General features: G+C 35.3%; 2 protein-coding genes and 1 pseudogene across 3 annotated transcripts; 2 read left to right on the forward strand and 1 right to left on the reverse strand.

The window, feature by feature from the left end:
- The first annotated feature begins 3,926 nt into the window (after positions 1-3,926).
- Positions 3,927-7,490, forward strand: LOC147273034 (increased DNA methylation 3-like). Of its 2 annotated transcripts, XM_086227401.1 has the most exons (4): positions 3,927-4,213; positions 6,419-6,433; positions 6,537-6,749; positions 6,899-7,490. In XM_086227401.1, exons 3-4 carry the CDS (start codon positions 6,581-6,583, stop codon positions 7,165-7,167), a joined length of 438 nt encoding a protein of 145 aa, XP_086083527.1. In that variant the 5' UTR covers positions 3,927-4,213; positions 6,419-6,433; positions 6,537-6,580; the 3' UTR covers positions 7,168-7,490. The 2 variants fall into 2 exon arrangements, with proteins under 2 accessions (XP_086083527.1, XP_086083526.1); XM_086227400.1 differs by lacking the exon at positions 6,419-6,433 and having other exon boundaries at positions 3,928-4,213; positions 6,899-7,486.
- A 3,614-nt stretch (positions 7,491-11,104) lies between these two features.
- The window catches only part of LOC147273035 (calmodulin-like), a 76,038-nt pseudogene continuing 59,426 nt past the window's right edge, over positions 11,105-27,716 (reverse strand).
- LOC147273036 (putative inorganic phosphate transporter 1-9) lies at positions 21,532-23,680 on the forward strand. Its single transcript, XM_086228462.1, has 2 exons — positions 21,532-22,358; positions 22,755-23,680. The coding sequence occupies exons 1-2, from the start codon at positions 21,640-21,642 to the stop codon at positions 23,659-23,661; spliced, it is 1,626 nt and encodes a 541-aa protein (XP_086084588.1). The 5' UTR covers positions 21,532-21,639; the 3' UTR covers positions 23,662-23,680.

Here is a 27,716-nt window from a genome sequence, read left to right on the forward strand (position 1 = left end):
ATACTCCTCTGCCATTCTAGAGAATACAATTTTATATTTGAAGGCACTGTCCAACATCTTGTAGGTGGAGTTCCACCTAGTGCTAACATCCATTGAGATAGTGGACATTGGCCCCTTGTTCATCAAGACTGCATATTCTCTAAACTTATCTAACCTTTGTGGAGAGAAGTGAACCCACTTCACACAATTCTTTATTCCTTCAATTGAACCAACCATCTCCTTCAACCCATCCTTCACTACTAAATTGAGGATGTGACAAGCACACCTCATGTGCAAGTACATGCCATCAAAGAGCAATGTACCTACCTCTTTTAACCTCTTTCTCATATACTCAACCCCCACATCATTTGCACTAGCATTGTCCACTGTGATGCTAAACACCTTTTTTATCCCCCAATCCATCATCAAACTGTGCTCTAAAAACCTCCCTATGTGTTCACCTTTGTGTGAATTAATCTTAGTGAAGTTGATAATCCTTTTATGCAACATCCACTCACTGTCCATGAAATGGGCAGTCACCACCATGTAATTGATATTTTCGACAGATGTCCAAATATCAGTGGTGATGCTTACCCTTTGAGCACCTATCACACTCATAATCTTTGTCTTCTGCACATTGTACAAGTCTAACACCCCTGTAGCTACCTTCTTCCTATCTGAAATTTTAAACTTAGGACACAAGTCACTAATCATCTCCCTAAAGGATACTGCATCAACCACCCTAAAAGGCTGATCTTCTCTTATAATCCACTTAATCCTTTTCTCTTCATGTTTTTTCTGGTTAAAGACATGGGGAACCAATGGAGCCCCCATGGTCTCCTGTGTAAGGGTTGATTTCCTTTTCACATTACCCTTGTAACCTGGATTTTTTGTGCACCTCTTCTCTATGTGATTCATAATCCCAGTAGTACCATTGTTTTTAGGGTGGGCTGGCATCTCATGTTTGCATGTATTGCAAACAGCATAGGGGTACATCACTCCTTTGTCATTTTTTTTAAAGACTTTTGTACAAAAAGACCATACATCACTCTGTTTGACCTTCTAAGACTTGGGTTCAATAGCTGGTTCAGGTTGTGGACCTTCTGGTTGTTCATTTTCCCCAACCCCAGACTGTGTTTGAGTTAGAATTGTTTCAAGTTGGGGTGGATTTTGTGTATGGGAACTTTGGGGTGTTTGTTCATTAAGATAGACATTAGTGTTTGAAATAGAATGGCTAGACTCCATCCTAAACCCTAGGATACAAAACAAATTAACAAACCAAAGTTACCAAACCATACATCATTATTAATTTATTCTAGGCAGCTGGCAATACACAAACACAACTACACAACTACACAACTACACAATTACACAATCTACTAGTCTACAATTCTACACAAGCATACTGCATACATGACTCATGAGTCAATTTCTAAACTAGCAGCACGAAATACACAAGCATGCATGACATGAGTCTCTTTCTAAACTAACAGCACGAAAACATAGTTAAATGTTAATTAATAGATGACATAACACAGTGAGCAGTTACCTAATTTCAAGAACAAACAACCTAATTTTAAAAACTTAATTTCAATTTTCAAGAACAGACTAACAGAGGCACAGAGCATAATTGAGTTAGCACTTATGACTTACCCAAGTAACCCAACCTTCCAAGCACTGGACAGGTCCAATTGAAGTTCCTGTGAGCTTCCCTTAACCTGCAAACACAAAATTAACTTAATTAAGAACTAATTTTAGCTTTCCCTCAAATTAGAAAATGAAACCCTAATTTCATAATCAGAATTTCATACACAGAGAGGAATTTCATACACTAAGTGTGAAGATGAGAAACTGAGTCTCAGAAGAAGAGATCAAAGAAGATACCTCAGTCTTCTCAGAGATCGTAAAACAAGCAGAGACTAAGAGAAAGAAGAGAGAAAAGATAGGGGAGAAGAAAGGAGATGACTAGTGCTGACTGGTGAATGGTGGACTGGTGGCATCTAGTTGTGGTGGTGGTGGTCTAAGAGAAGAGAGAGCTTGAAGAAGAAGAAGAAGAATCGCGAAGAGAGAAAAGAGAGGCTGAGAAGATAAAATCAGAAGAAAAATGAAAATATGAAATGATGTTATTAGACTTAGGGTTTTTTTTGTGATCGGGTGCATTATCATGCACCCTCCATCCAACGGCTATAATTAAATCATACATTAAAAATAAATAAAAAATAAATTAAATACATATATATCGTCAGTAGCGGTTTACCGACGATAATGAATGTCTAACACCGCACTCGTCACCGCCCATGGTCGGATCAGTATACTTACCGACACCGACGATGCGGTCACCTATCGGATCGGTTTCTGTCGGAATGAAATGGCCGGTAATTGTGGTCGGATCAGTTTTTTCGGTTTACCGACCCAGCCTTAATTATGGGAGAAATGTCACTGATAACCATCACATATAATGATTTTTCTTCTTATTGAGATTTAACTCAATGGAAGTTTGGCTGATTGTCCAAGCTAGCTATTGTAAATCATAGAGTGTGATCATCTTGAGCCAAGAATATAACATGCACACAACATAAACATTGTTTCACAATTTTGACCACAAACATTGTTTCATGATTTAAAAGTTAGACTCAAGGTTTTAAATTTTTAAATTTTCGGAAAAATTTCGTTGAAAATTTTGTTTTTTTAGGGTTCCGAAATCAAAACACATATTCAACAATTTTTCGTGAAGTTTTCGCCGAAATTTTTGAAATTTCAGCGAAATTTACCGAAATTTATCGAAATTATGGAAATTTTCCTATTTTTTATTTTTTCCAACTTTTGAAATTTACCAAAAATAACTTGAGACTCCAAATAATTCACTGAAAAATTCTACGAATTCGTATTGATGAGTACTAATTTCTTATAACCTCAAAATAGTCAAATTGCTTTCAAAAAAATTATGAAAAATCCTACTCTCATAATTTAATTCTGAAAAAAATAATAATCGCCAAATTCTTGAATTTTCCTTTTCTAAAATTCATTTCCACACAACTAAACTCTAGAACTACAACCAAAGGTCTAAGTTAGTTAAAATAAACTTAAGGAAATTTCTAATTCCTTTAAACAAACTTTAAAACAAGTTTGAAAAATTTAAGTAACAAAATTACCATAAGCTAAAATTTGGGTTGTTACACTAAGTGAAGACAAAGCTTGGCTGGGTTAGAGGCACGAGAAAAAAGGAAGGAAAGAAAAAAAAAATAAGAGAGAAAAAGGGAGGGGTGGTTTCGGGTCTTTGGGCAATTGGAAAGAAAAAAAAAAGTTTGAGATTTTGTTTAGTTATTTTAAACCCTAAACTCTAATATATTTCTATATAAAAAAATAATTAAAAATATCCTAAAGGGCCTAAAACCTAATATCCTAAAGAATATAGAGTATATAAAGTTTAATGTATAGATTATAGAGTATAAAGAGTATTAGGGTATATAGAGTATATAGAGTATTAGGGTTTAGATTTTAGTGTATAATTAAATTATAGAGTATAAAGAATATACTAATTTTATTTATTCATTATATTAATTTTATTTAACAGTATTTGCTTCAGCGCATATTATATTCACCTTATATCACATGAAACCTACTATATAATTTGGTTTCTTCAATATTTTTTATCAATTTAGTAGATAATATGTTAAATAAATATATGGTAAAGTTTCATTAAAATTTTTCGCATTTTGATAGTAATTTCCGCCGTTTTTGTCGAAATTTAAAAATTTTCCTCAAACTCCGAAATTTAATTTCTTGGTTAGACTACATAACATTTTCCTTTTCTTTGTAAAAATATTCGATAAAATATTTTTTTAACAATTCAATACAAAGTTATAAAAAATTCACAAAATACATTCAAATTTCAAACAAAAACATTGGTTGTGGAGGTCGTGGGGTGTTGTAGGGTATTTGGTTGTAGTTGTAGTTGTAGGTTTTTGTTTAGAAAGAGAACAAGAGATTTGCTATTCCCCATTACTGTGAACCAAAGTTACTTCCAGTCCTCCACTCCCACCTCTGACATCACCCGTCCCCCTTCTCCTTCCAATCTACCAGACTACCACCCGACATCTCACCAGCGCCAGATAGTGAACAACAATCAAAACCCAGAAAAATTTTGGACTCGCAGAGAGAGAGAAGTTGGACTACTACGATTTGCAGACGCTTCAGCCTTGCGATCGCAGTTGGTGCTGAAAAGAGGACTCAGGTATGTAGATTTGGCTGATATTCATTTGGGCACTTTGGCATTGGAATACAAGAAGAGACTTTGTGCTGCTTAACTGTTTGATTCATTATTTTGATTCACTATTTTTTTAATTCAAGAAGAGACTTTATGTTGCTTTCCTTATTAAAACTGAAATCAAAGAAGAATTGCCTTTTCTTTTTGTTAAATTTAAGAAATCATTTTGGTTCTCTTGCTTAACTGGCTTAAACGAACAGAGGGAATTTACAAAGAAGCATAATATTTAATCTCAAGCTCTATAAATGGAAAGAGGGAATATACAAAGAGGGAAAACAAAATACCAAACACAGATGAAAAATTAAAGGGAAAGAAAGATCAGTTCTCTCAGAAAATTATAATAAAACAGTAACATCCAACAAATTTCAGCTCCAAAAGAGTTTAATAAACTGCACCAAAATCCTAATATGAAAAAGCCCAATCATCAAAAAACATATAACAATCCCTTATTCTAAAATCACCAATTCATTCTTAGAAGCAAATAACAAAAACTCTAATTTCAGGTGAATCATAGAAGAAAAAAGTACCCTTTGATAGACCAATAATCGTGGTATTTTAGAGGGAAAAGATAAAAGGGATTTACATGGATTTGTGTAGATCTATGCAGATCTGTGTCTGGATTGGAAAAAAGAGAGGAAATTTACCTTATTTTCCAAAAAATGGATTTGTGTAAATCTACACAGTTCTGTCTCGATTGTAAAGGAGTGAGAAAATTTACCTCATTTGTTGAGAAATCGAGAGGAGAGTTGAAGCCTTTGGGGCTCTAGTAGATAGAAAACTGTTGTGCAAAGATAAAGATGTAATAAGTGGTATAAATACTTAAAAAAAAGTTAGGTGGCATGCATGCATTACCTCATTTCCCTTAGCCTTATCTGGCATCGCCACTGATTAAATTTCTTGCAAGAATGTGGCATGCATGCATTACCTCATTTCCCTTGGCCTTATTTTGCTTTGCCACGGATTAAATTTTCTCGCAAGAACATGGCATGCATAACTCAAGAAAGAAAAAAAGAAAAAAGAAATACACTTTCATGCGGTCGTTTTAATCCACTAGCATAACTCAAGAAATTAGTATATGATGGGTTTCCAGAAGTAGAATAAGCAATTAGACAATTAATTATGTGTTTCCTTTCAATCCCCATGGCAAATGAGGAAGCAAATAAGTCGAACCTTTCCTCTTTTTCCATCATATCTATGTTAAACTAGCATGTAATCTTGTAATTAAGTATCAATAAGTGATTAATTGAAGTAGTTCATCAGAGCCTGAATGAGGTGAGATTTCCTTGTGAAATCTGGCCCTTCCCCCTCAACAAAAATAAAACAGTTAAATCTCCAATCAGAATGGTACTTGAATCAGATGTTAGATTAGCAACGAGTTAGGCTTTTTTATGACCTCAGTGGTGGTGTGAATGGTGAAACATTTTGGTCCATGTTATTCTTTGCATGATATTTTTTCCGTAATCTTTTTGTGTGAAGCTGTCTGTATCAGCGGAAACTGTTTGATTTTGAGAAGTGTCGAACCTATGATTTGTTTAGGTTAAGGATGAATGGTCTTAAACTGTAATCCGAACTCAACTTCCCCATGTCATTTTAATTTGGATAGTATATTCTTTATTTTCTGTGGTACTTATCTCAGGCATGTATTTTGCATTTTGTAGGGTTTTGTTTCTTCTCCTTTTGATAAACTTTCTCTCATGCTTATACTATTTATTTCCCTCCTTCTTTCATCATCATAATCCTCCCCCTCCCTCCTCATGCTATGCACATGTTTTCCTTTTCTTTTCTTTCAAGACACAATTACTAGCTGCCATATAGCAAAAAGAAGAACTAATATGCTGTAATAGACATAAATTAGGGGGGAGCCTGGATGTGGAGCTGGGGTGGGCTGGATGTGGGCTGGATGTAGGACTGGAGTGGGCTGCATTTTGGGGCTGGGGGTGGGCTAGAAGTGTTTGGGCTGTATATAGTTTACATAGAAAAAAGAAACTTTCAGTTGGGCCAGTCCAGGCTACTGCCCAGGCTAGCCAAAATTAAGATCAGCCACTGCATAAATTTCACAAGATACGTAATTTTAAATTCCTTAGTTTCACACAAACACATCATACAATTTTTATATAAGAAGTTTTTAATTTAGAACTTCACATGAATTCGTTTTTTCCTTTTTTTGATCAGTACTTGGGAGTGCAGGTACGATAAATCTCTGATTTTGAGCGAAATTAACTTTTGCTGATCAATATAGATTTTCCTTAATCCTTAATTCATCAATTGCGTATTTAAATTAAATTAATAGGTGTATTTGGGAGATCAAGACCATAAAGAAGTTAATTTGGCAGCATGGGCATGCAAAATGTTGCTGACCACCCACATCTGAAGCCAGCTGTTGTTTTAACTGGAACAGCAAAGGAATGTAATGCTGCACCTCCTATTGGCCTTGTTGACATTGGAGTGAGTGAAGCTGCCTACCTTTTTCGAGTTGTACTTCCTGGTCTTCGGAAGGATCAGTGTAAGTTCCCTATATTTTCATTAACTATATATGTCTCTCATACATAGTGCATAGAAGAAGCATAATTATTTCACTGGGCTGCTCTTTTTAAATGCTAGTGTTAAAGTAATTGAATATAGCGGCCAAGTAGGTAATTCTTGCTCTTGCAGGTAAAGTACAATGTGATATCCAACGTGATGGGAAGGTTCATATAGAAGGAGTCATGGCAGATGTCGGACTTCTGAGAGACTCATCAACTGTGTGGCATATGAAAGTCCAGCAATTATGCCCGCCTGGACCATTTACCATTTCCTTTAATCTTCCTGGACCTGTTGACCCCCGTTTGATTTCTTCTAATTCCCGACGTGATGGAATCCTGGAAGTGGTTGTTATGAAATACAGAACACCTCCAGAAGAAAGCAGGTTTCCGCATTTGTGAGGTTTGTGAGAGGGCCATCTCGTTTGTTATGGCATTCCTTCTTGTTTGTGGTCCAACATGGGGAGAGTGGTAATGGGGGAAGAAAAATGCATGCATATACACAGATGTGCAGTTTTGTTTGCAAAAGTGAATGTGTTTACTTCGGTATAGTATAAAAAAGATTGGTGCACTTCTTTGTAGTCATTTTCAGATTATTAGAACTCTTCATGGATAATGAAAATCAAATGGGTAGGTTGTTTAGGGTCGTTTGATAACATTTATGTTCTTGGCATTTCTTTTTTAGTTAATGAGATAGAGACAACATATATGGAAGAAGACAAAGGAGGGAGGGGGATGAGATATCAGAGATATAAGGAATAAATGAAAGACAGTGCATACAATGATACAACAAAAACAGGAAAAAAAAAAAAAAAACTTATTTTTATTACCCAAAAAAATAAAATGATTTGAAACAGTTTTTGGACTAGTTTTTAGTTTTCATCTTATGCATCATTCCATATACAATTTATCCTCTTCATATCTATTCTCTCTTCTCATTCTCTCAATTTTTTTCTGTCTCTATCTTTTATTAAAAATAAAAATTGAAAATTGAAAACGAAAATGTTGTGCGCAAATAAAACCTGTGAAGAATTAACCTCAAAACTCATAAACTAAAAACACCACTCAATCTCTTAGCACACATTTTTCAGACAAAGCAGAAATATGAATTATGAATATGATGAGCTGGAGATTATCTCACCGATGCCCCTTTAGTTGTTTGACGGTATTGTGCTTGAAGTCAATAGATTGAATAACTACAAATAAAAAAGATAAAAAATTAAACAAAAATGAGAGCACAAGGATCACATTTCCTACAGAAAATTATAAAAATCAAGATATGACGTTACCTGGGGATCTTAATCTTGTGGAATACACTATGGATAAGTTTCTGCTGTTAGTCAAGTATTTTTGGAAGCGTAGACAAAATCAGTTATTGGAAGTCAATTATTGTCATTAAGTAAAAAAATAAAAAAATTAGAGTTTAGTCCTTATTGCATTTTTGAGAAAATTACAGATTTGGTCCACTTATTTTATATCTAGTTCAATTTTGGTCCACGATCTTTTTTAAGTTCTGTTTTAGTCCACTAATTGTTTCATTTGTTCAATAAATGTCCAGATTTGTGACTTTAAATTCTTTGGGTTGTGTTTTCTTCAATTATAATTGAAGTATAAGTTATATTTCATCATTTCTTAGTCATAAAAACAAATTTGAAGTATTATAATCTAAGAGAATTGAGATTGGGTGAAGTTTGAAAAATTGGCAGTTTCGAATACCATACTTTGGGGTCAATTATCTTGAATTTTAGAACTCCAATTTGAATGATCTTTATAAAGTTGTAAAGAAGAAATGCATAGTTTTAAAACAAGTATATCTTTGCTGAATTTGGGTGAGATTTGATAAGGTAAAAGGCAGACCAAATTTGAGAAAACAAATCTGGACCTTTATTGAACAAGTGGAACAATTAGTGGATTAAAACATAACTTAAAAAAGATTGTGGACCAAAATTGAACTAGGTGTAAAATAACTAGACTAAATCTGTAATTTCCTCTTGCATTTTTTATTGGGACTAAAACCTTATACATTTTTTTTTTCTAAATAAAACTCTTGTTTTTTCTAAATAAAACCCTTTGACCACTGCCATGTCAAATAAATATGTCATAATTTTTTATTTTTTGAGGATATAGGTACGGCTTCAGTTCATACTCTCCTAAGGTATAGAATGTGGTTTGTGCCCAAAATCTAAGAGTTAAAACCTAATATAAAGTCGACAAATCAATATTGAAGGCTCGAAGAAGAAGCAAAAATGCACTGCCAAACACTCAGCGGGCTTATGAGGCATGTGGTTTGTGGAGGCTGCATATTATATGTTTACTCTGAGAATCCTAGAGTTAAAACCTAATATAAAGCCAATAAACCAGTATCGAGAGCTCGAAAAAGAAGCAAAAATGCACTGCTGAACACTCGGCAATGGTCGCCGAGCGCTCGACACCTGGTATACGTGAAAAAAATAAAAATTAATGGACCAATATTATGTAACATGGAATAGTTACAATATTTTGGAGTTTATTTAGAATTATAATAGCCATAAGACTTTCGTCAGTAAAATATAAAATTAAAGGACCTGAATGGAAGTCTCCCAAATTAGTCCAAAAAAGTGTTACCATTCAAGGGTCCACACGGGCTCAATGTAATGTAATATACAATTCTTGAAACTTTGATCCTATGTTCCTTGATTAATACGAGCTAGCTTCACCAATTTGGCACTTGGCACCAGCTAGACCTGGCAAAAACACACACGACTCGTTAACACAACACAAAACGACAAGCAAATTTAAGGTTTGGGTTAAAGGTTATAAGGCCGGGTTGATATTAGTGTCACTCATTAGTGACCCATTAAGTTAACGGGTCGTGTCGGATGAATTCAAGGATCACCCATTTCACCCGTTAAGAAAATGGCAAACTTGACATTTTTCTCTATTCTCTATTTATTTTTTCATTTTCCCTTTATTCCCCAACCAATCAACCCACGCACGCATCCCCTCATTCCTCATTTTCATATTTCCCTTTCTTCTCTCTTCTCTTTCTCCTTCCCTCAACCAGTCTAGTGGCTGATGCTGACAAGGCGAGAGGCGATGGACTCGCCGCTCCATCCTCTCTCTCCCTGTGTACTTCACTCGCGCCTCACCTCACCTCACTCTCTCTGTCTCTCAAATCTTTGCAATCTCTCTCTCTCTCTCTCTCTCTCTCTCTCTCTCTCTCTCTCTCTCTCTCTCCCTCTCTCTCCCTCCCTCCCTCCCTCCCTCTCGACCCTCAGCCTCCATCGAGTTCAGCCTTCAAAGTTTCTCTGTGATCTCTCCCTCTCGAGTCTCGACCCTCAGCCTCAATTCAAAGTGAACCATTGGCGTCGAGTTCGCCACTCGCAGCATCCACATCGACGAGATTGTCAAGGCCCAGATTTGGGACACAAATGTTGATGTCTGAAATGCTCACCTATTTTGGTTTTTTTTTTTTTTTTTTTTTTGTGTTTTTGTTTGATTCGAACCCACAAAACACGACCCGTTCTTCAGGTCTAACACCAGTTCTTTGTCCCTATCTTTTTACATGCAAATTAAATGATTCAGATAAAATAAAAAAATATATGGATAATTAATAATGGTTAGTACCTGGGTTCCTTTTAAAAACAAAAAAACAAAAATATGTAGTTCATGGTTCCTCTTTTTTAGGAGCATATATGTTCTCATTTTCCTTTCTTTTTAGTTTTTCAAATTTTTAATTAGTTATTTATTTTAGAAAATTACATTTAAATTAATAAAACATTTCAATATTACATAATAGTCAATGTGGAGTTTCTTTTCCCATAAAGGTCAATAGGTCTGAAATTATCCCACTTTAGTCAATAAATTTAATTCACTTGATGATGTCATGTATTTTGGTGTATTGAAAAATACTTATTTGTCCTTTTCTTTCCTTCTTTCTTTTTTCATTATTCATGGGTATAAAATTACGACGTTATCTTTGATTTGATTTAGGGTATAAAAATGCAGTTTAGGGTATATAAATAGAGTTTAGGGTTTAAAATTAGGGTTATGGAGTTTATGGCTTAAGGTTTAGGTCTCGGGTTTTGGGCAGAGCAATCAAACATAAACCTAATAAAATTTTAAAATTGCATAATAATGTATGTTTATTGATTTATTGCAATTTATCTTTTTTCATTTTGGTCAATGGTGACTGAAATAAAATTATAAAAAAGTTTATTAACTAATTTGTAATATTAAAAATATTTATTGATTTATTTGTAATTGACCTTATTTATTTCACCATTTTACCCTCTATTGATAATATTTGTTAGATTGGCATTTTAATAAAGTATGGACAATTTTTTGTATTTTAAAAATTTCACCTAGCAAACAGATATAGATATAGATAAATGAATGTTAAAAAATTAAGTTGTTCACTTGTTTGGCAGTAGATAGTAATAAACTATATAAAGATAAAGCTAGTGCAGACAAGCTAATCCAAGAGAGAGGAAACAACAAATAAGGTTAAAAACACAATTCCAAGTCAACAACACCATCAGTCATCATACTCCCAAAAGTCCAACACCTACTCTGCAAAGAAAAAAAAAACACTGCAACCTTAATTCACCGTCACTCATCATACTCCCAAAAGTCCAACACCTACTCTGCAAAGAAAAAAAAAAAACACTGCAACCTTAATTCACTGTCACTCATCATACTCCCAAAAGTCCAACACCTACTCTGCAAAGAGAAAAAAAAAACACTTCAACCTTAATTATTTAATTATATAAATATATATATATATATATATACCGAAATGATCACTTGTTCACTATAGAGCGGAGAATTTCCCGCTCACCTAACCACTCGCTCACCACGGTGATAGAAATTCAATGATCGGGACCGTCTATTTTTTAGGTCCATCCTTAAGGGTTGTCCCTGTAAAAAATCAGCCAAATCGATAATTGTTTGGTTCTCTAAACTTTGCAGACAAATACAGTTCGTCAGATAATGTTGAAATAATGTTGACAGTAATATAGTGGCTAAACAGTTTCTGATTTGGCTGATTTTTTGCAAGGGTGATCTTTGAATGATGCTCTAAAATATGGACAGTTCCGATCATTAAAATTCGTTGCTGAGTGGTTAGGTGAGCGGGAAATTCCCGCTCTATGGTGAGCGAGTGATCATTACTATATAATATAAATATTCGATCAGGTGCGGACGAATGGACGTACAAACATGCCGCCGAGCACTCGGTAGCATGTTTTTAACAATGGCTGAGCGCAGTACCAAGCACTCGACGCTCCCTCATGGGGCCACTCCATATAGTATATCAATGATCCGAGACGTCTATTTTTTAGGTCAATATTCAAAGATCATTTTTGCAAAAATAGACAAATCGGAAACCATTAAACTATCTAATTTTGATCAAATAAATAGACGAACAAAATATTTTCGATAAACACTTGAAATAATGGCTATTTAAACAAATGAGTAAATGGTTTCTGATTTAGCTAATTTTTTACAAAGATGATATTTCAATAGAGACCTAAAATGTAGACGATTCTGATCATTAAAATATAATGTAAAATAGGCTCTACAAGAGATCTCTTATTTAACCTTAAATAAGGAATGTTTCAATGAAAAAAGCCTGTATATATATTATATATTAGATATAGGCTTAGCAAGCGATGGTATATATGGATGAGTAAAACTTCGGTGGGAGGTTTCCTGCCACCTCATCTTGTTGAGTGGCACAACCTCCCACTCAAAATTTGCCATATGTTCAATTTTAATAATAATTTTAAATTTTCTTTTCTCTTGTTTTACTAATAAATAAAAAACTAAAAAACTGTAAATAAATAAAAAATCAACAACCCCCCATCAAACGGATCCACCCTACTCATCTGCAGCGCCGTCACTGACTTATTAGTGTCCTTCACCTTCTGGGCCATCAGGTTAAGGAACTCTGGGAAATCAATGGTACCATTCCCATCAGCATCAACCTCATTAATCATATCCTGAAGCTCCGCCCAAGTTGAACGCATGACAGTCCCAAGCTCCTTGGTAGTAATGCAGCCATCGCCGTCCTTGTCGAAGAAAATGAAAGGCTCCTTGAACTCGGAGATCTGGTCGTCGGTGAGCTGATCGGCCATTATTGGACGTTTGGTTTTAGAGATAATCACAAAGAAAGTGTCCAAAGGGAAAAGTAAAATATGTTTGTGTGTCTCAAATACCACATACCTCAATTTGATTGAACGTTCCAACTCCAAGGTTTTACCAAAAAAATTTACAGGATTCAGTAGTAAAAATCAAAGATTCAATAGCAATAGGTTGGGGGATTACTGAGATTACAAGAAAGTTTATAAGAATTAAATAATTCAATTGCAAGGTTTTCACCTAAACTTTGGTGTTCGCTTGGAATCTTTCATGGATGCAAAGTTTAAGAGAGAGTTTCAGATTGTGAAATTAGTGAGGAAGAAAGAGGAGAGAGAGAGAGAGAGGGGGGGCGGGGGAGGATGGTCGGCACCAGTGGTGGGGGATGCCGATGACGCTGTTGCAGGTGAGTAGGAGTGAGTGGCGTGGGGCAGTTCTTGATTTTTTTCTTATTTTTCTTAGTTTTTTATTTAGTGGTAAAACAAGAAAAAGAAAATTAAAAATTAATATTAAAATTGAACATATGTCAAGTTTTGAGTGGGAGGTTGTGCTACTCAGCAAGATGAGGTGGCAGGAAACCTCCCCACTAAAGTTTTTCCCATATATGATACATACAAGATGAGAAATGTTTTTTCACCACTCAGTGTAATATATTAAAATGTCATAGTAACAATTTAGATAATTAATTAAATTAATTATTATTTCAATATGTAATGTTAGATTAATTATCTATCAACATAATATGTCATATACTTAGACCAAAACAATTCAATTTACAGAAAATATTCGAAGAAACATGACTTATATATAGTGTTGATGCAAAAATCGATGATCTAATATGTACAACAACTTCAAGTAGATGATCTGAATGTCAATTCAGCCTTTTTTTAGGATGATTATGTAACACCCTAAATTTTCAGCTTATGTTAATTTTGTTACGTAAGCTTTTTAACCTTGTTCTTAAGGTTTATTTAAAGGAATTAGATTTTTCCTTAACTTTGTTTTAACTAACCAAGACCTTTGATTGTGGTTCTAGAGTTTAGTTGCTTGGAAGTGAATTTTGGAAAAGGAAATTCAAGAGTGGTGATTATTTTATTTATTTTTATTTTTTGAAATTAAATTATGAGAGGAGGATTTTTCATAATTTTTCTGGAAGTGATTTAACTATTTTGAGGCTATAGGAATAGTACTCATCAATACAAGTTCGTAGGATTTTTCGAGAAATTATTTGGAGTCCCGAGCTATTTTTAGTGAATTTCTGAAGTTTGGAGAAATTAGAAAATAGGAAAAATAACGTGGACTGAGTGAATTTTCGAGGCTGGGTGGAGGCTGACTGGGCGCTGGTTTAAGTGAGAGTACTTGGGTAGTGTAACCTTGGTTTTATTGGATCAATCTCCATGTTTTAATCTTGACCATTGGAGTTCATTAAACCATGTTTTTATCTTAACCATCCATTTTGAAGCAACTCACTTATAGCATGTTTAGTAATCTGTAATCGGAATCAAAATAAAGAATTGGATTCCGATTATGAATTACTCATTTATTTACTAATCATATGGGAATACAAACATAAGTAGGGTCCACATGAAATTAGGAATTCAATTCCTTATTTTGGAGGAATTGGATTCTTGGGTGGGAGATGGTAATCCAATTCCTTATTTTGGAGGAATTCAATTCTTTATTGTTTTCTCATTATACCCTCACATTATTAACTAGCATATAAAATAATTTAGTTAAAATAAGGGCATTTTAGTAATTAAATCCTCACATGACATCATTCATACTCTGATTCCAGATAGTTTAATAAACAGCTTCAATGGGAATGCAATTCTTCCTCAATCTAATTTCTCATCAATTCAATTCCTTCTAATCCGATTACGGATTAGTAGACATGCCATTAGCCAATATGGATCCCTCTTTGGCCCATGCGTTGACCCGCCCATTGACCTACTGAATCCACCCATTTTGTCCCACAACTTCTTCCTACCCATTTGTGCCAATAAATAAAGACCCTTGTACTTCATTTTCACTTGCACCACCAAATAAAGTTTAAAAAGCTTATTACTCTAACTTTGGTTTCTCTTTCTCTCTCTAAAAAGATTATTATACTTTCTATTCTGGAGTAAGCTCATATTTTTGAGAAGTTCCCTCATAGTAAAATATTTTGAGGTCTTCTCTTCCAAGCTTGGAGAGCTTAGTGGAGTCTAGCTATGGAGGTCTACAACCGGGTAAGTATTTTATTATTATTTTTCTTAGGCTTTAATATTAGCTAGGTTGCATGCTTAAATTAATTAAGTAAGATTTATTTATTAATTAAGCATGCCTAAGTTTATTTTAGAGATTTAATTGCTTAATTTATTTGGTTAATTAAGTATGATTAGTTGTAATCTTAATTTGGAGATTTAATTAAAGGTTATTAACTTGTTAGATTTAACAAGTCCTATTGTAGAGATTAAATTTGATTTAAGCTATTATTCAAACTTGATTAATTCACTACAAGAAAAAAGGGTTTGGGAGAGGAACGAAATTCGTCGCCCAAAGTAGAGTTTCGTCGCCCAAACGTTTGGGCGACGAAATGCGTTCGTCGAGCGTTTGGACGCCCAAAATGTGACGCCCAAGAGTTTGGGCGACGAACTTCTAAATTTCGTTGCCCAAAGACACCTGGGGCAACGGATTTTTTTCGTCTCCTAACACATAAAATTCGTCGCCCAAAGCATGTTTAGGCGACGGGACAAATTTCGTCGCCCAAAGAGGGTTTGGGCGACGAACACATTTATTCGTCGCTCAAAGCATGTTTGGGCGACAAAATTATCCGTCGCCTAAACAAGATTTGGGAGAGGAATAACTAATTTCCTCGCTGGAACGTGCTTTGGGCGACGGAATTTTTCGTCGCCCCAAGAGGGTTTGGGCGACGTATACCCTTATTCGTCGCCCAAAGTATGTTTAGGTGACGAAAAATTCCGTCGCCCAAATATTCTTTGGGCGACGAATAGCTTTGTTCGTCGCCCAAACACCCTTTGGGCGACGGAATGTTCCGTCGCCCAAACATTTTTTTTTTTAAATTGTTTTTTTTATTTAAATTATATATTTAAATTTAATATTTAAAAAAAAAATTCTTTATTCAAAAACTATATAAAACAAAATTCATAAATTTATATATCAAAATATCCATACAAAGTAGTAATTAACCCTAATATATATAGTCAATCTATTCTAAACTAGTAGCATCATCATCATTCATATCTGACGGAGGTTGATGAGAAGATGGTGGCGGGACAAACCCAGGTATCGCCTTGGTCAATGCAGCATACAACGCCTCATGTTTAGGCGACGGATTTTTTTCGTCTCCTAACACATAAAATTCGTCGCTTAAAGTCCATTTGGGCGACGAACTCATATTCGTCGCCTAAATCTGTTAAATTTTGTGCGCGAAAATGCCCCGCCAATTGTTTGAGTAAAATTCGCACGTAAAAAAGAAATTAGACTTTGGGCGAGGAATATACAAATTCGTCGCCTAAAGTGACTTTAGGCGAGGAATAAGTTTGTCGCCTAAAGTATTTTTGGGTGACGAATTTATAAATTCGTCACCCAAAGTCCAATTTATTTTTTATAGCCCTTATTTCATTTTTTGCAAATTTATAATTTATATTTAATATTACCAAAATATATATATAATAAATCTTTATAATAATATATGATAAGATTCTAAATTTTAACTTAATTACTAAATTATATTTATAATTTTAAATATATACAAATATAAAATAACTTAACGATGTTATATAATCACGATTTTATCAATTCTTTCATTGAAACCTTGTCATTTCAATAATTGTGAAAAACGATCAGAGCCGTTCATTTTCTATGTTCATACTCAAAGATCATTTCTGCAAAAAATCAGCTAAATCGGAATTCAGCTAGTCGTTGAATTATCATTATAAAACTCACGATCGTTCTTTTATTTGATCACCGTTACCTAATTTCTACATCTTCAATTGAGCTAAATTTTTGCATGGATGATCTTTGAGTAGGGAACTAAAAAATGAACGGTTACGATCGTTGTAAACACGATCAAGATATGCCCATCTACATATAAATGAACAGTTTCAACACTTGATGAGTATAATTCTATTAATTCTTTCGTTGAAACTTTGTCGTTTCAATAATTGTGAAGACCAAAATGTGATTTCAACGATCAGAGCCGTTCATTTTCTATCTTCATACTCAAAGATCATCCCTGCAAAAAATCAGCCAAATCGGAATTCAACTAGTCGTTGAATTATCATTATAAAACCCACGATCGTTCTTTAATTTGACCACTGTTACCTCATTTCTACATCTTCAATTGAGCTAAATTTTTGCAGGGATAATCTTTGAGTATGGAACTAAAAAATGAATGGTTCTGATCGTTGTAAACACGATCAAGATATGCCCATCTACATATAAATGAACGGTTTCAACACTTGATTAGTATAATTCTATTAATTCTTTTGTTGAAACCTTGTTGTTTCAATAATTGTGAAGACCACAATGTGATTTCAATGATCAGAGCCGTTTATTTTTTATGTTCATACTCAAAGATCATCCCTGCAAAAAATCAGCCAAATCGAAATTCAGCTAGTTGTTGAATTATCATTATTAAACCGACGATCGTTCATTAATTTGAGGACCGTTACCTAACTTCTACATCTTCAATTGAGCTAAATTTTTATAAGGATGATCATTGAGTAGGAAACTAAAAAATGAACGGTTCAGATCGTTGAAAATACGATTACATCGTATTCTTATACCTAAATATAAATACACATATAAAAGGAACTGGACTTTGGGCGAGGAATCTATAGATTCGTCTCCCAAAGTGACTTTGGGCGAGGAATATATGCATTCGTCTCCCAAAGTGACTTTGGGCGAGGAATATATATTCGTCTCCCAAAGTCACTTTGGGCGAGGAATATAAATTCGTCTCCCAAAGTCACTTTGGGCGAGGAATATATAAATTCGTCTCCCAAAATCACTTTGGGCGATGAATATATAGCTTCGTCGCCCAAAGTATGGCCCTAATTAATACCCTTTTTTTGCTAATTGATAATTTATATTTTAGTATTTAAATATATATAATAAATTATTATAATAAGATTGTATACTTAACAATATATAATACGATTCTAAATTTTAACTTAATTACTAAATTATATTTATAATTTTAAATATATACAAATATAAAATAATTTCACCGTTACCTAATTTTTACATCTCCGATTAAGCTAAATTTTTGCACGGATAATCTTTGAGTAGGGAACTAAAAAATGAACGGTTCGGATCGTTGAAAACACAATCAAGATATGCCCATCTACATATAAATGAACGGTTTCAACACTTACATAATATAATTTTATTAACTCTTTCGTTGAAACCTTGTCGTTTCAATAATTGTGAAGACCACAACGTGATTTCAACAATCAGAGTTGTTCGTTTTCTATGTTCATACTCAAAGATCATCTCTGCAAAAAATCAGCTAAATCGGAATTCAGCTAGCCATTGAATTATCATTAAAAAACCCACGATCGTTCACCAATTCGACCACAGTTACCTAACTTCTACATCTTCGATTGAGTTAAATTTTTGTAGGGATGATCTTTGAGTAGGAAACTAAAATATGAACGGTTCAGATCGTTGAAAACACGATCGTATCGTATTCTTATACCTAAATATAAATGCACATAAAAAATGAACTGGACTTTGGACGAGGAATCTATAGATTCGTCTCCCAAAGTGAATTTGGGCGAGGAATTCATAAATTCGTCGCCCAAAGTGACTTTAGGCGACGAATCTATATATTCCTCGCCCAAAGTCTCTTTAGGCGAGGAATAATTTCGTCGCCAAAAAGGACTTTGGGCGACGAATATATAGATTCGTCTCCCAAAATGTGGGCCAAGAGTATTTTGGCGCGTAATTTTAGGCGACGAACACCGTATTCGTCGCCCAAAAGTTCTTTAGGCGATGAACATCATATTCGTCGCCCAAAGTCAGTTTGGGCGATGAAATTATTCCTCGCCCAAACCTTTATTGGTTTAGGCGACAAATATTTGAATTCGTCGCCCAAAACCTCTTTGGGTGACAAATTTGAGTTCGTCTCCCAAAGTTTCGTCGCCCAAATACCTTTTTCTTGTAGTGATTAGTAGAATAGTTTTGAGAAATACTAATTAATTAAATACTTGGATAATACTTGAGTTTGATTTATTCTAACCTAAATTAATTTGTGATTGCTTTAAACCAAGGCAATTAGTCAAGTGGTTTAACTTTAAAATTAACTTGAAACTTAGAAACCCTAAAGTGTAGAGTTTAGTCAACTTAGGACTAGAGTCTTTAGGGATGTGTGACCTAAAAGGATGGGTCATAACGAGATTGTGTTGAACTTAACTTTTGACTAAGTTGTCGTATTGTCGGACACTAGGAACATCAATTACTGAATGATTTCTTTGTGACGTAACAAGAAGGAGGATGGATTTGAAACAGATGAGGATGCATATGCAAGAAGAGCATGAGATTCCAAGTAGGGGGACTTATCCTACATTCCTGACTAAGTTTTCGTATTGTCAGACACTAGGAACACCAGTTACCGAATGATTTCTTTGTGACGTGACAAGAATGAGGATGGATTCGAAACAGATGAGAATGCATAAGCAAGAAGGGGGATTTATCCTACATTCTTGACTATGGACTTTGTGTGTGTTTGTGTTTTTTAAAATTATTATAACATGTTATATTTGTATGATTGATCTGAGAGTTCATGTAGCGTAGTACGTGACCTTGAGTTCAAATCCCTAAAAACCTTCTAGAAGAATTGATCACTACATTATGGAATACTTAGCCATGTTATCACATGTGGCGTGTGCTTGTGCGAAGCCAGGTCTCATAACTGATCTGATGGCAGTTGATACAGTTTCTCAATTACGAGTTCATATCTTTGATTACCAGGGCACTCTCGCTATGGATGTTATTTCTTTTAATAGTTGGCCATAGTCGTACCTAATATGTATCGACCATCTGATTTACTGTTATTTATGGATTTTTGTGCATGTTTGCCATATTGTTGTACAGCCGAGTCATAAATATTTTGTAAAGGATTTCAAATGAAATGTTTGGAGAACTTATTTTGATGATTACAGGATCCGTAAGAAAATGATTTCCACTGAAAAGGTTTTGTAGTTTTCAAATTAGCTAGGGTCTCTTGAGGGGAAGCTATAATCGTATGAGCTTCTTGCCACCTACATTTGTCTTGTTGTTCCTTATTTATTGAATGTTTTATAGGTACGAGGCATGGTAAAGAGACAAACTTGGACGAAGGTCGAGTAAATCAACATCTTGAGACTTGTCAACTTTCTGGATTCAAATAGTGATTTCATTTAATTGTTTTTCTAGTGTCGAGTTTGTTTTATTGATTTTTCTTCAATTGTTTGGAGATTGTTTTAAGTAATTTACTTTGACTTTACGTTTGCGTAACTTTGAAACCTTTATTTTGTGTTTGTTATGTATTTTGAATTTATTTAATTATTCAAGGTTGCAATGTAATATCGTAATCTTGGGAGTTGGTTTTATAAAGAAGTTTTATTTTTACTTCACATGTTTTCCGCTATTTATTATCTCTGGTCCAACTTGTACTATCTTTTCAAATGGCTTAACCCGCCTTGGGTATCTTAGGTGATTAATACATGATTTAGTGGTATTAATACCTTGGGGCATTCAAGGTACGTGGGTACCACTATTGCATACCCGGGGTTTGGGGTGTGACAGATTAGGATGTTGCTAGGAAGTTATCTTGCTTGGGATCTTCAACAAAAGGTGACCTGTATGAACAATAATCAGAAGATATTGTACTGGTGTGGTACTAGCCAACTAAGCTTCGATGAGTAAGTCAGTAATGGACTTATAAAGGTAGTTAAGTAAGAACAAGAATATGAACTTGGGAGAATATGGAAGAACAAGGTAAGATCTTTTGAGTTATTCTCTCAAGAAGGTGTGTGTTGTAAATCTCTTCCTTGTGTCTATAAGTGTGCATATATAAGCAAATTGAGAAGAGGTAAATGAGATATTTTCTTATATGTTGATGAGTGATAGAGATGAGACCACGTCATCATTTCGGAATAGTGTCATGCACAACTACCCAACGAGCTTGTATTAAATGCAAATGTGACTTTAGAATAATGGTAGCCCTAGCAGTCTCATCTCAAGCTTGCATGTCAGGAATAATAAGTAGTCATTGAAGTATGATTGAAGACATTACCGGAACCTTCTGGAATAGCAGTGGACCACAGTTCCCATGCCGAGCCAAGCATGTGCCATCTGTAATTTCTCCAAGTACAAGTACAAGGTTGTCAGACGTGTTAGATGGGAAAGACATCATACCAGGCTAAGCTGAGCCAAAACGTATGGACTGCAGGACTGCAATGAAATGATTCCTTTGCATATTCATGGAATCAAAGACTAGTATTAACTGTCCACCTTGGAGATATCACATCAATGTCTCAGTCTGAGAAACGGTCTGATGCCTCCCCCCAAACTCATTAATATATATAAGTCTATACATATCAATCAGTATTACTAAATTAATGTATCCAACGATGTATATATATATATATACATAAGCTAAGTGTTAATTAGCAAAGCTTAATTAGTACCTCTGGCACTGGTAGCTACTCCATATATCGATCGATCTGCTGCAACAAAAAATTGGTATAGCTAGTAAATAATTAATTAATGGCGTTAAAAGTCCTTTCTGCCCTCGACACGGCGAAGACACAATGGTATCACTTCAAGGCCATTATGATCGCCGGCATGGGCCTTTTCACCGACGCCTACGACCTCTTCTGCATCCCTCCCATAATGATACTCCTTGGGCGCATATACTATCAGGACGAGACGACGTCGTTGGACCCAAACGACAACTTCGTGGTGCCGGCACTTGTCGTTTCAGCCCTGGTGGGCGTGGCCCTCCTGGGGACGGTCATTGGGCAGCTGGTGTTCGGCCGGCTGGGGGACCGAATGGGGAGGCGCCGCGTGTACGGGTTGTCACTGATGGTGATGGTGCTGAGCGCGATAGGGTGCGGCTTCTCCATATGCACGTCGAGGGGCTGCGTTCTGGTGAGTCTCGGGCTCTTCAGGTTTCTGCTGGGGATCGGGATCGGCGGGGACTATCCCCTGTCGGCCACCATCATGTCGGAGTTCGCCAACACGAGGACACGTGGCTCGCTTATAGCGGCGGTGTTCTCGATGCAGGGGTTTGGGATTTTGGCGAGCTCGGTGGTGACGATGGTGGTGTGCACTGCATTCGACGGCGCCACGTCGAAAGCGAATGCGTCGCCCAAAGGGAAGACGCCAATGGAAGCTGACATCGCGTGGAGGTTGATTCTCATGCTTGGTGCGATTCCCGCTGCCATGACGTACTATTGGCGTATGAAGATGCCTGAAACTGCCAGGTAATTATTTAATTAACCTTTGTAATTATCTCGATACAAACACGAAATAGTACGTAGTAGGTATATAAACACCATACAATAGGCGCATAATTATGATCGAGTAGGAACCAAGATCCACTTTTCAATCAGCCATGCATGCATGAAAGAAGAAAATTCAAAAAGAAAATATCTTGATTTTCAATAAAAAAATATACATACTAAGGGATTCAACCTAATATCCAATTAAAGAAAATTATGGGTACGTGATATTTGTCCCATCCCATAAATTATTAAGGGGGAAAATAGAAAAGAATTACAATCTAAGCATATAAAAGAGGGAACACAAGCATGCGATGGTGGCTGTTTACACATTTAATAGTATAATATTGACTTGATTAATTACTTAGTCTGGTTCAGATATACAGCATTGGTTGAGCTAAATGTCCACCAAGCGGCTCAGGACATGGAGAAGGTGTTGGAGGTCTCAATGAGTGAAATTGCAGAAGATGGGCCGCCGCAACTTCCACCACCATCATCATATCCTCTTTTCTCCAAGCAATTTTTACGCCTCCACGGCCGCGACCTCTTCTCTTGTTCTGCCACATGGTTTCTCGTGGACGTTGTGTTTTACAGCAGCAACCTCTTCCAATCTCAAATATACACAAAATTTCTCAAACAAAAAAGCAATGTGAACGTCTATCAGGACGCTTTGCATGTTGCAGGCTTGCAAGCCATCGTTGCCATATGTTCTACAATTCCAGGCTATTGGTTTACTGTCTATTTCATCGATCGGATTGGAAGACGCAAAATCCAAATGATGGGCTTCGTCGCCATGGCACTCGTTTATTTCGCATTGGGGATACCCTACAAATTTTACTGGTCTAAAAACACAAACAAAGGGTTCCTTGTCCTCTATGGCCTCACTTTCTTCTTTGCAAATTTTGGACCAAACACTACCACTTTTATTGTGCCGGCAGAGCTTTTTCCTGCACGATTTCGAGCAACTTGTCATGGGATTTCCGGGGCTGCCGGGAAGGTGGGGGCCATTGTTGGATATCTTGGCATTCAGTGGGCTGTACATGTTAAAAAAGAGAATGATTTAAGGATCATGGTCTCAATCATTATTTTAGGTGGAGTTTGTATTTTGGGATTTGTGGTGACGTATTTCTTCACACCTGAAGCGAATGGCAGATCACTGGAAGAGAATGAGATTAACCAACATTATGATCATGAGGAAGAGGAAACCAATATTGGCAGCAGGAGTTTCCTTGGATGTTTTGAAGTTGCTACTGTAAGGTCCCATTTCTCGCCTCTCAATAATTAATGATGTTGCTGCTGCTGAAGGATCATGCTCTGTGGAAGTGATGAAAATAATACTGCTGCATAGGAAGCAAATTTTTGTTCATAAATTTGTGGTTTAAAGTATTCTCGCTCCATCTCATGCATGTTGGGATGATAGAATTTCCGTGTTTGGATATCATATCTTAAACCTTAGGGTATAGGGTATAGGTAATATACCTAATAAGGCCGTTAGGTTAAATGGCTAGCTAATACCATATTAATATATTATACCATATTATACATTTATGATTGAAATAATTACATATATCATAAATGGTCCATAACTCCATAGTCCATATTGATATTAATATATTATACCATATACTAATATTACCATATTATACCATATTATACAATATATTAAATTACTAATATTATCATTTATGTCATACTATACCATATTATAGTATTAAATCATATACTATATACCAAACTCCAAGTTACCAACTATGAGTGTATGAATTATAAATTTATAGTATTAGACTATTAGGCTATTAGCCAATTTAGTCTATTAGGGTATAGAAATTAGTAATTTAGTATGAGATATTATATACATATACTATATAGGGTTTACAATTTATTATGATATTAGGGTTTAGGGTATTTTTAATTAGTTTTTATATAGAAATATATTATATAAATTAAAAAACATATAAGTTAATAAGTTATAGGGTTTATAAATTTATATATATTTTATATAAATTATAGAAAATTAGAAATGTATTATATAAAATTATAAATTATATAGAAAGGTATTTAGTATTTTAGTGTTTTTTAATTAGGGTATACTGGTATAGTATAGAAATGTATAAAAATGAATTATTTTAATTATATTTTTTCAATATACGGTCGGTATCGGTATACCGTCGGTATTGGGCTTTGTGAACCGATACCATTACGGAACTCATCGGTATTTTTTAGTATCGGTATTCTTCGGTATCAGTATTTTTGGAATCGGTATTTTTCGGAATCGAAACCGGTACGGCATCGGTATTTTTACCCAGCCCTAATATTAATTGTCTAATTGCTTTTTCTACTTTTGGAAATCACGCAATAAAACTCTTAAATTGCTAATTTCTACCATTATACTTCGTTAACTTGACATACACCAACCTCCATATCACATTCTCAACTCAAATTAAAAAAAAAAAAAAAAGGATCTATCATAAGAGTGATGAAACATGTATGCACAGAACTATAACTATTTAATTGATTAAAAAAATATAACTATTTAAACTTTTATAAAAATATAAAGGTCGAAAGACGTTTTTGGTCCCTGTACTATGGCTGAGTCGCACTTTGGTCTCCGTCATTTCAATTTACATTTTTCAAGGACCGTGGTTCAATTAATGTCGCAATCAATCCAAACCGTCAAAATTGAGACGAAAAATGCCGACGTGGCACCACTTGATTAGCTCTGAAGTAGACAATTTTAACGGTTTGGACCTGATTGCGATATTAATGGAACTACGGTCCTTGAAAAATGTAAATTGAAAGGACGGAACCAAAGTGCGACTCAGCCATAGTATAGAAACCAAAAACGTCTTTTGGCCAAAATGACAAACACATATTTCTCAGTTAGCTAGCTCGAAAATCATGCATTTGAAAGGTTGAGAAAACCCTTTTGGATACTTTTGTAAATCACAAACTAAAACCCTTAATCGTGTTAGTTATGAATCTTTTAACACCATCCAACCCTAATGCAAGCATGCCATAATATTGCAAGAAATTTAATCAGTGGGAAGCCAAATAAGGCCAAAGGAAATGAGGTAATACATGCATGCCACATTCTTATGAGAAATTTAATTAGTGGCAAGGCATGATAAGGCCAACATAAATGACGTAATGCATGCATATATGCCACGTTCTTACGAGAAATTTAATCAGTGGCAAAGGCTATTAATTAAGGCCATGGGAAATGAGGTAATGGATACATTCCACGTTCTTGACCGTACCCCCTATTTGTTCACCCAACTTTAATTTTTAGTATTTATACCACCTATTGCATCTTTATCTATACACAAACGTTTTCTATCTACTAGAGCCTCAGAGGCTGCAACTCTCCTCTCACTATCTCGACAAATGAGGTAAATTTCCTGTCTTTTCCAATTTAGACACATATATCTACACAAATCCATTTATTTGAAAACGAGGTAAATCTCCTCTCTTTTCCAATTCAGACGCAAATGTAACGCCCCTAACCTCGGGCCCATAAATACACTGAAACTTTGATCTCTAAACCTCTTTTCAAAGAATGAGCCAAGCACTTAACATAATAAATAAATATATTTGAAAAAATCATAGTGTGAGCCCAAAAAAATTTATGTAAGATTCACTGTATGAAATCGATTAAATCAAATTAAAATGGGTCCCGTTGCATCGACGTGGTACGGTCCGACCTCAGTGATCGCTATTACCTGGGGAAAAACTTCAAAAACAAAATTTTAAGAAAAAGTCTCAGTGTGCGGACAAAATAAACTTCAAAACCTTTCATTTGGAAACCATTTTATAAAACTACTCATTCTCTTTGAAAACCCCGAATTTTTAAAATACGTTTTGAGTTGATAAAAGAATAACTAAAAGTATTTTTATCTAATAAAGTTTTTAGTAATAACGTTGGCCATATAAGTACCCATTTGACGGGCTCCACATTGGTACCGTACAAGACCGTCGCACCAAGTGAACCGTCTACTTAACCTTCCACCCGCACCGTCGTAACGCCGTCATGTGAGTGGATTTACGGTGTCCCTTGTACCGTCGCAACGCCGTCATACAAGTGGACACACGGTGGCCCTTGTACCGTCGAATCGCCGTCGTACAATAAGCCAAAGTGTCGTACGTGCACGTAGATTGCCTTTCCACCCGCACCGTCGCAACGCCGTCATGCGAGTGGACTGATGGTGTCCCTTGTACCATCGAATCGCCGTCATACAAGTGGACATATGGTGGCCCTTGTACCGTCGAATCGCCGTCGTACAATAAGCCACAATACCGTACGTGCACATAGACTACCCCCAAAGGGTGAGGCATCCCGGCACACGGCCCAAAGCCTATGTGTGTGCCGTGATGGGTCCCAAAGACCTACTTAATAACCGATGGGTACTTAGACGGCATTTAAATAATTTGTTTAAACATTTGTTAACCCTTAAGCTCTAAAACTTAAAACATTTAACAAAACTTTTTAATATAACATAAGTACTCATAATAATTCAAATATAATCATTTATTTTCCAAATCGATAAGCTTCCGAGTTACTTTACTGAATAAATCTCAAACTTAAAAAGAAACTTGTCCGAGGCTCACTTCGATTCAGAAAGCTCGTCCTAGAGTGAAGTCGGTATATTAAAAACAATTAATATTTATATTTATATTTGAACTAGTCTCACTGCCTTGTCCTCTCCACGCCGACTCCTTAACTTAGTTAATCTACAAAACAAACCCCTGGATCGTGGAATGGTTCATCAGGTTACACGAAACCCAGTAAGCTATGAAACTCGTGTGAGTTAACTTAAATTAAACATAATCTCAGGTGTATTCAATAATGACAAAACATCATCCATAAACCCGCAATCACAATGATCCAATTATTTAATTAACAAGCAACCCGTCAATCTAATTCTCAAGATTCAGTTATGGAATCTCCAACAAGATCAACAGACCAAATAACATTTCATAATAATCCGGTTTCATTTTCCATTTATAGCAAAACCATATAACATTCCACAATAGTACAATTATTCACTTAGCATTCTATACTAATCCAATTATTCAATTCATACTGAATATATCATCAATTCAATCCCAGAGCTACCATTTGATTCAATATACCGAAGTTATAATTAACTGAGTCATCATATATCTCAATCAACAAAACCAAACTAAATTAAATTCATTTAACCATGAAATCAATTATCAATCCACAATCGGCAAAACCATTAACACCACTAATTCAACCATGGCAATTCACCTATTTCAATCAAATCAAGCTCAATGATGTCAGCGGCCCACAACCTAAATCAGAGTCCGTAAACAAATTAC

Source organism: Dryas octopetala, chromosome 9 (assembly GCF_963921425.1).
Source record: "Dryas octopetala chromosome 9, drDryOcto1.1, whole genome shotgun sequence".
Taxonomy (NCBI): Eukaryota; Viridiplantae; Streptophyta; class Magnoliopsida; order Rosales; family Rosaceae; genus Dryas; species Dryas octopetala.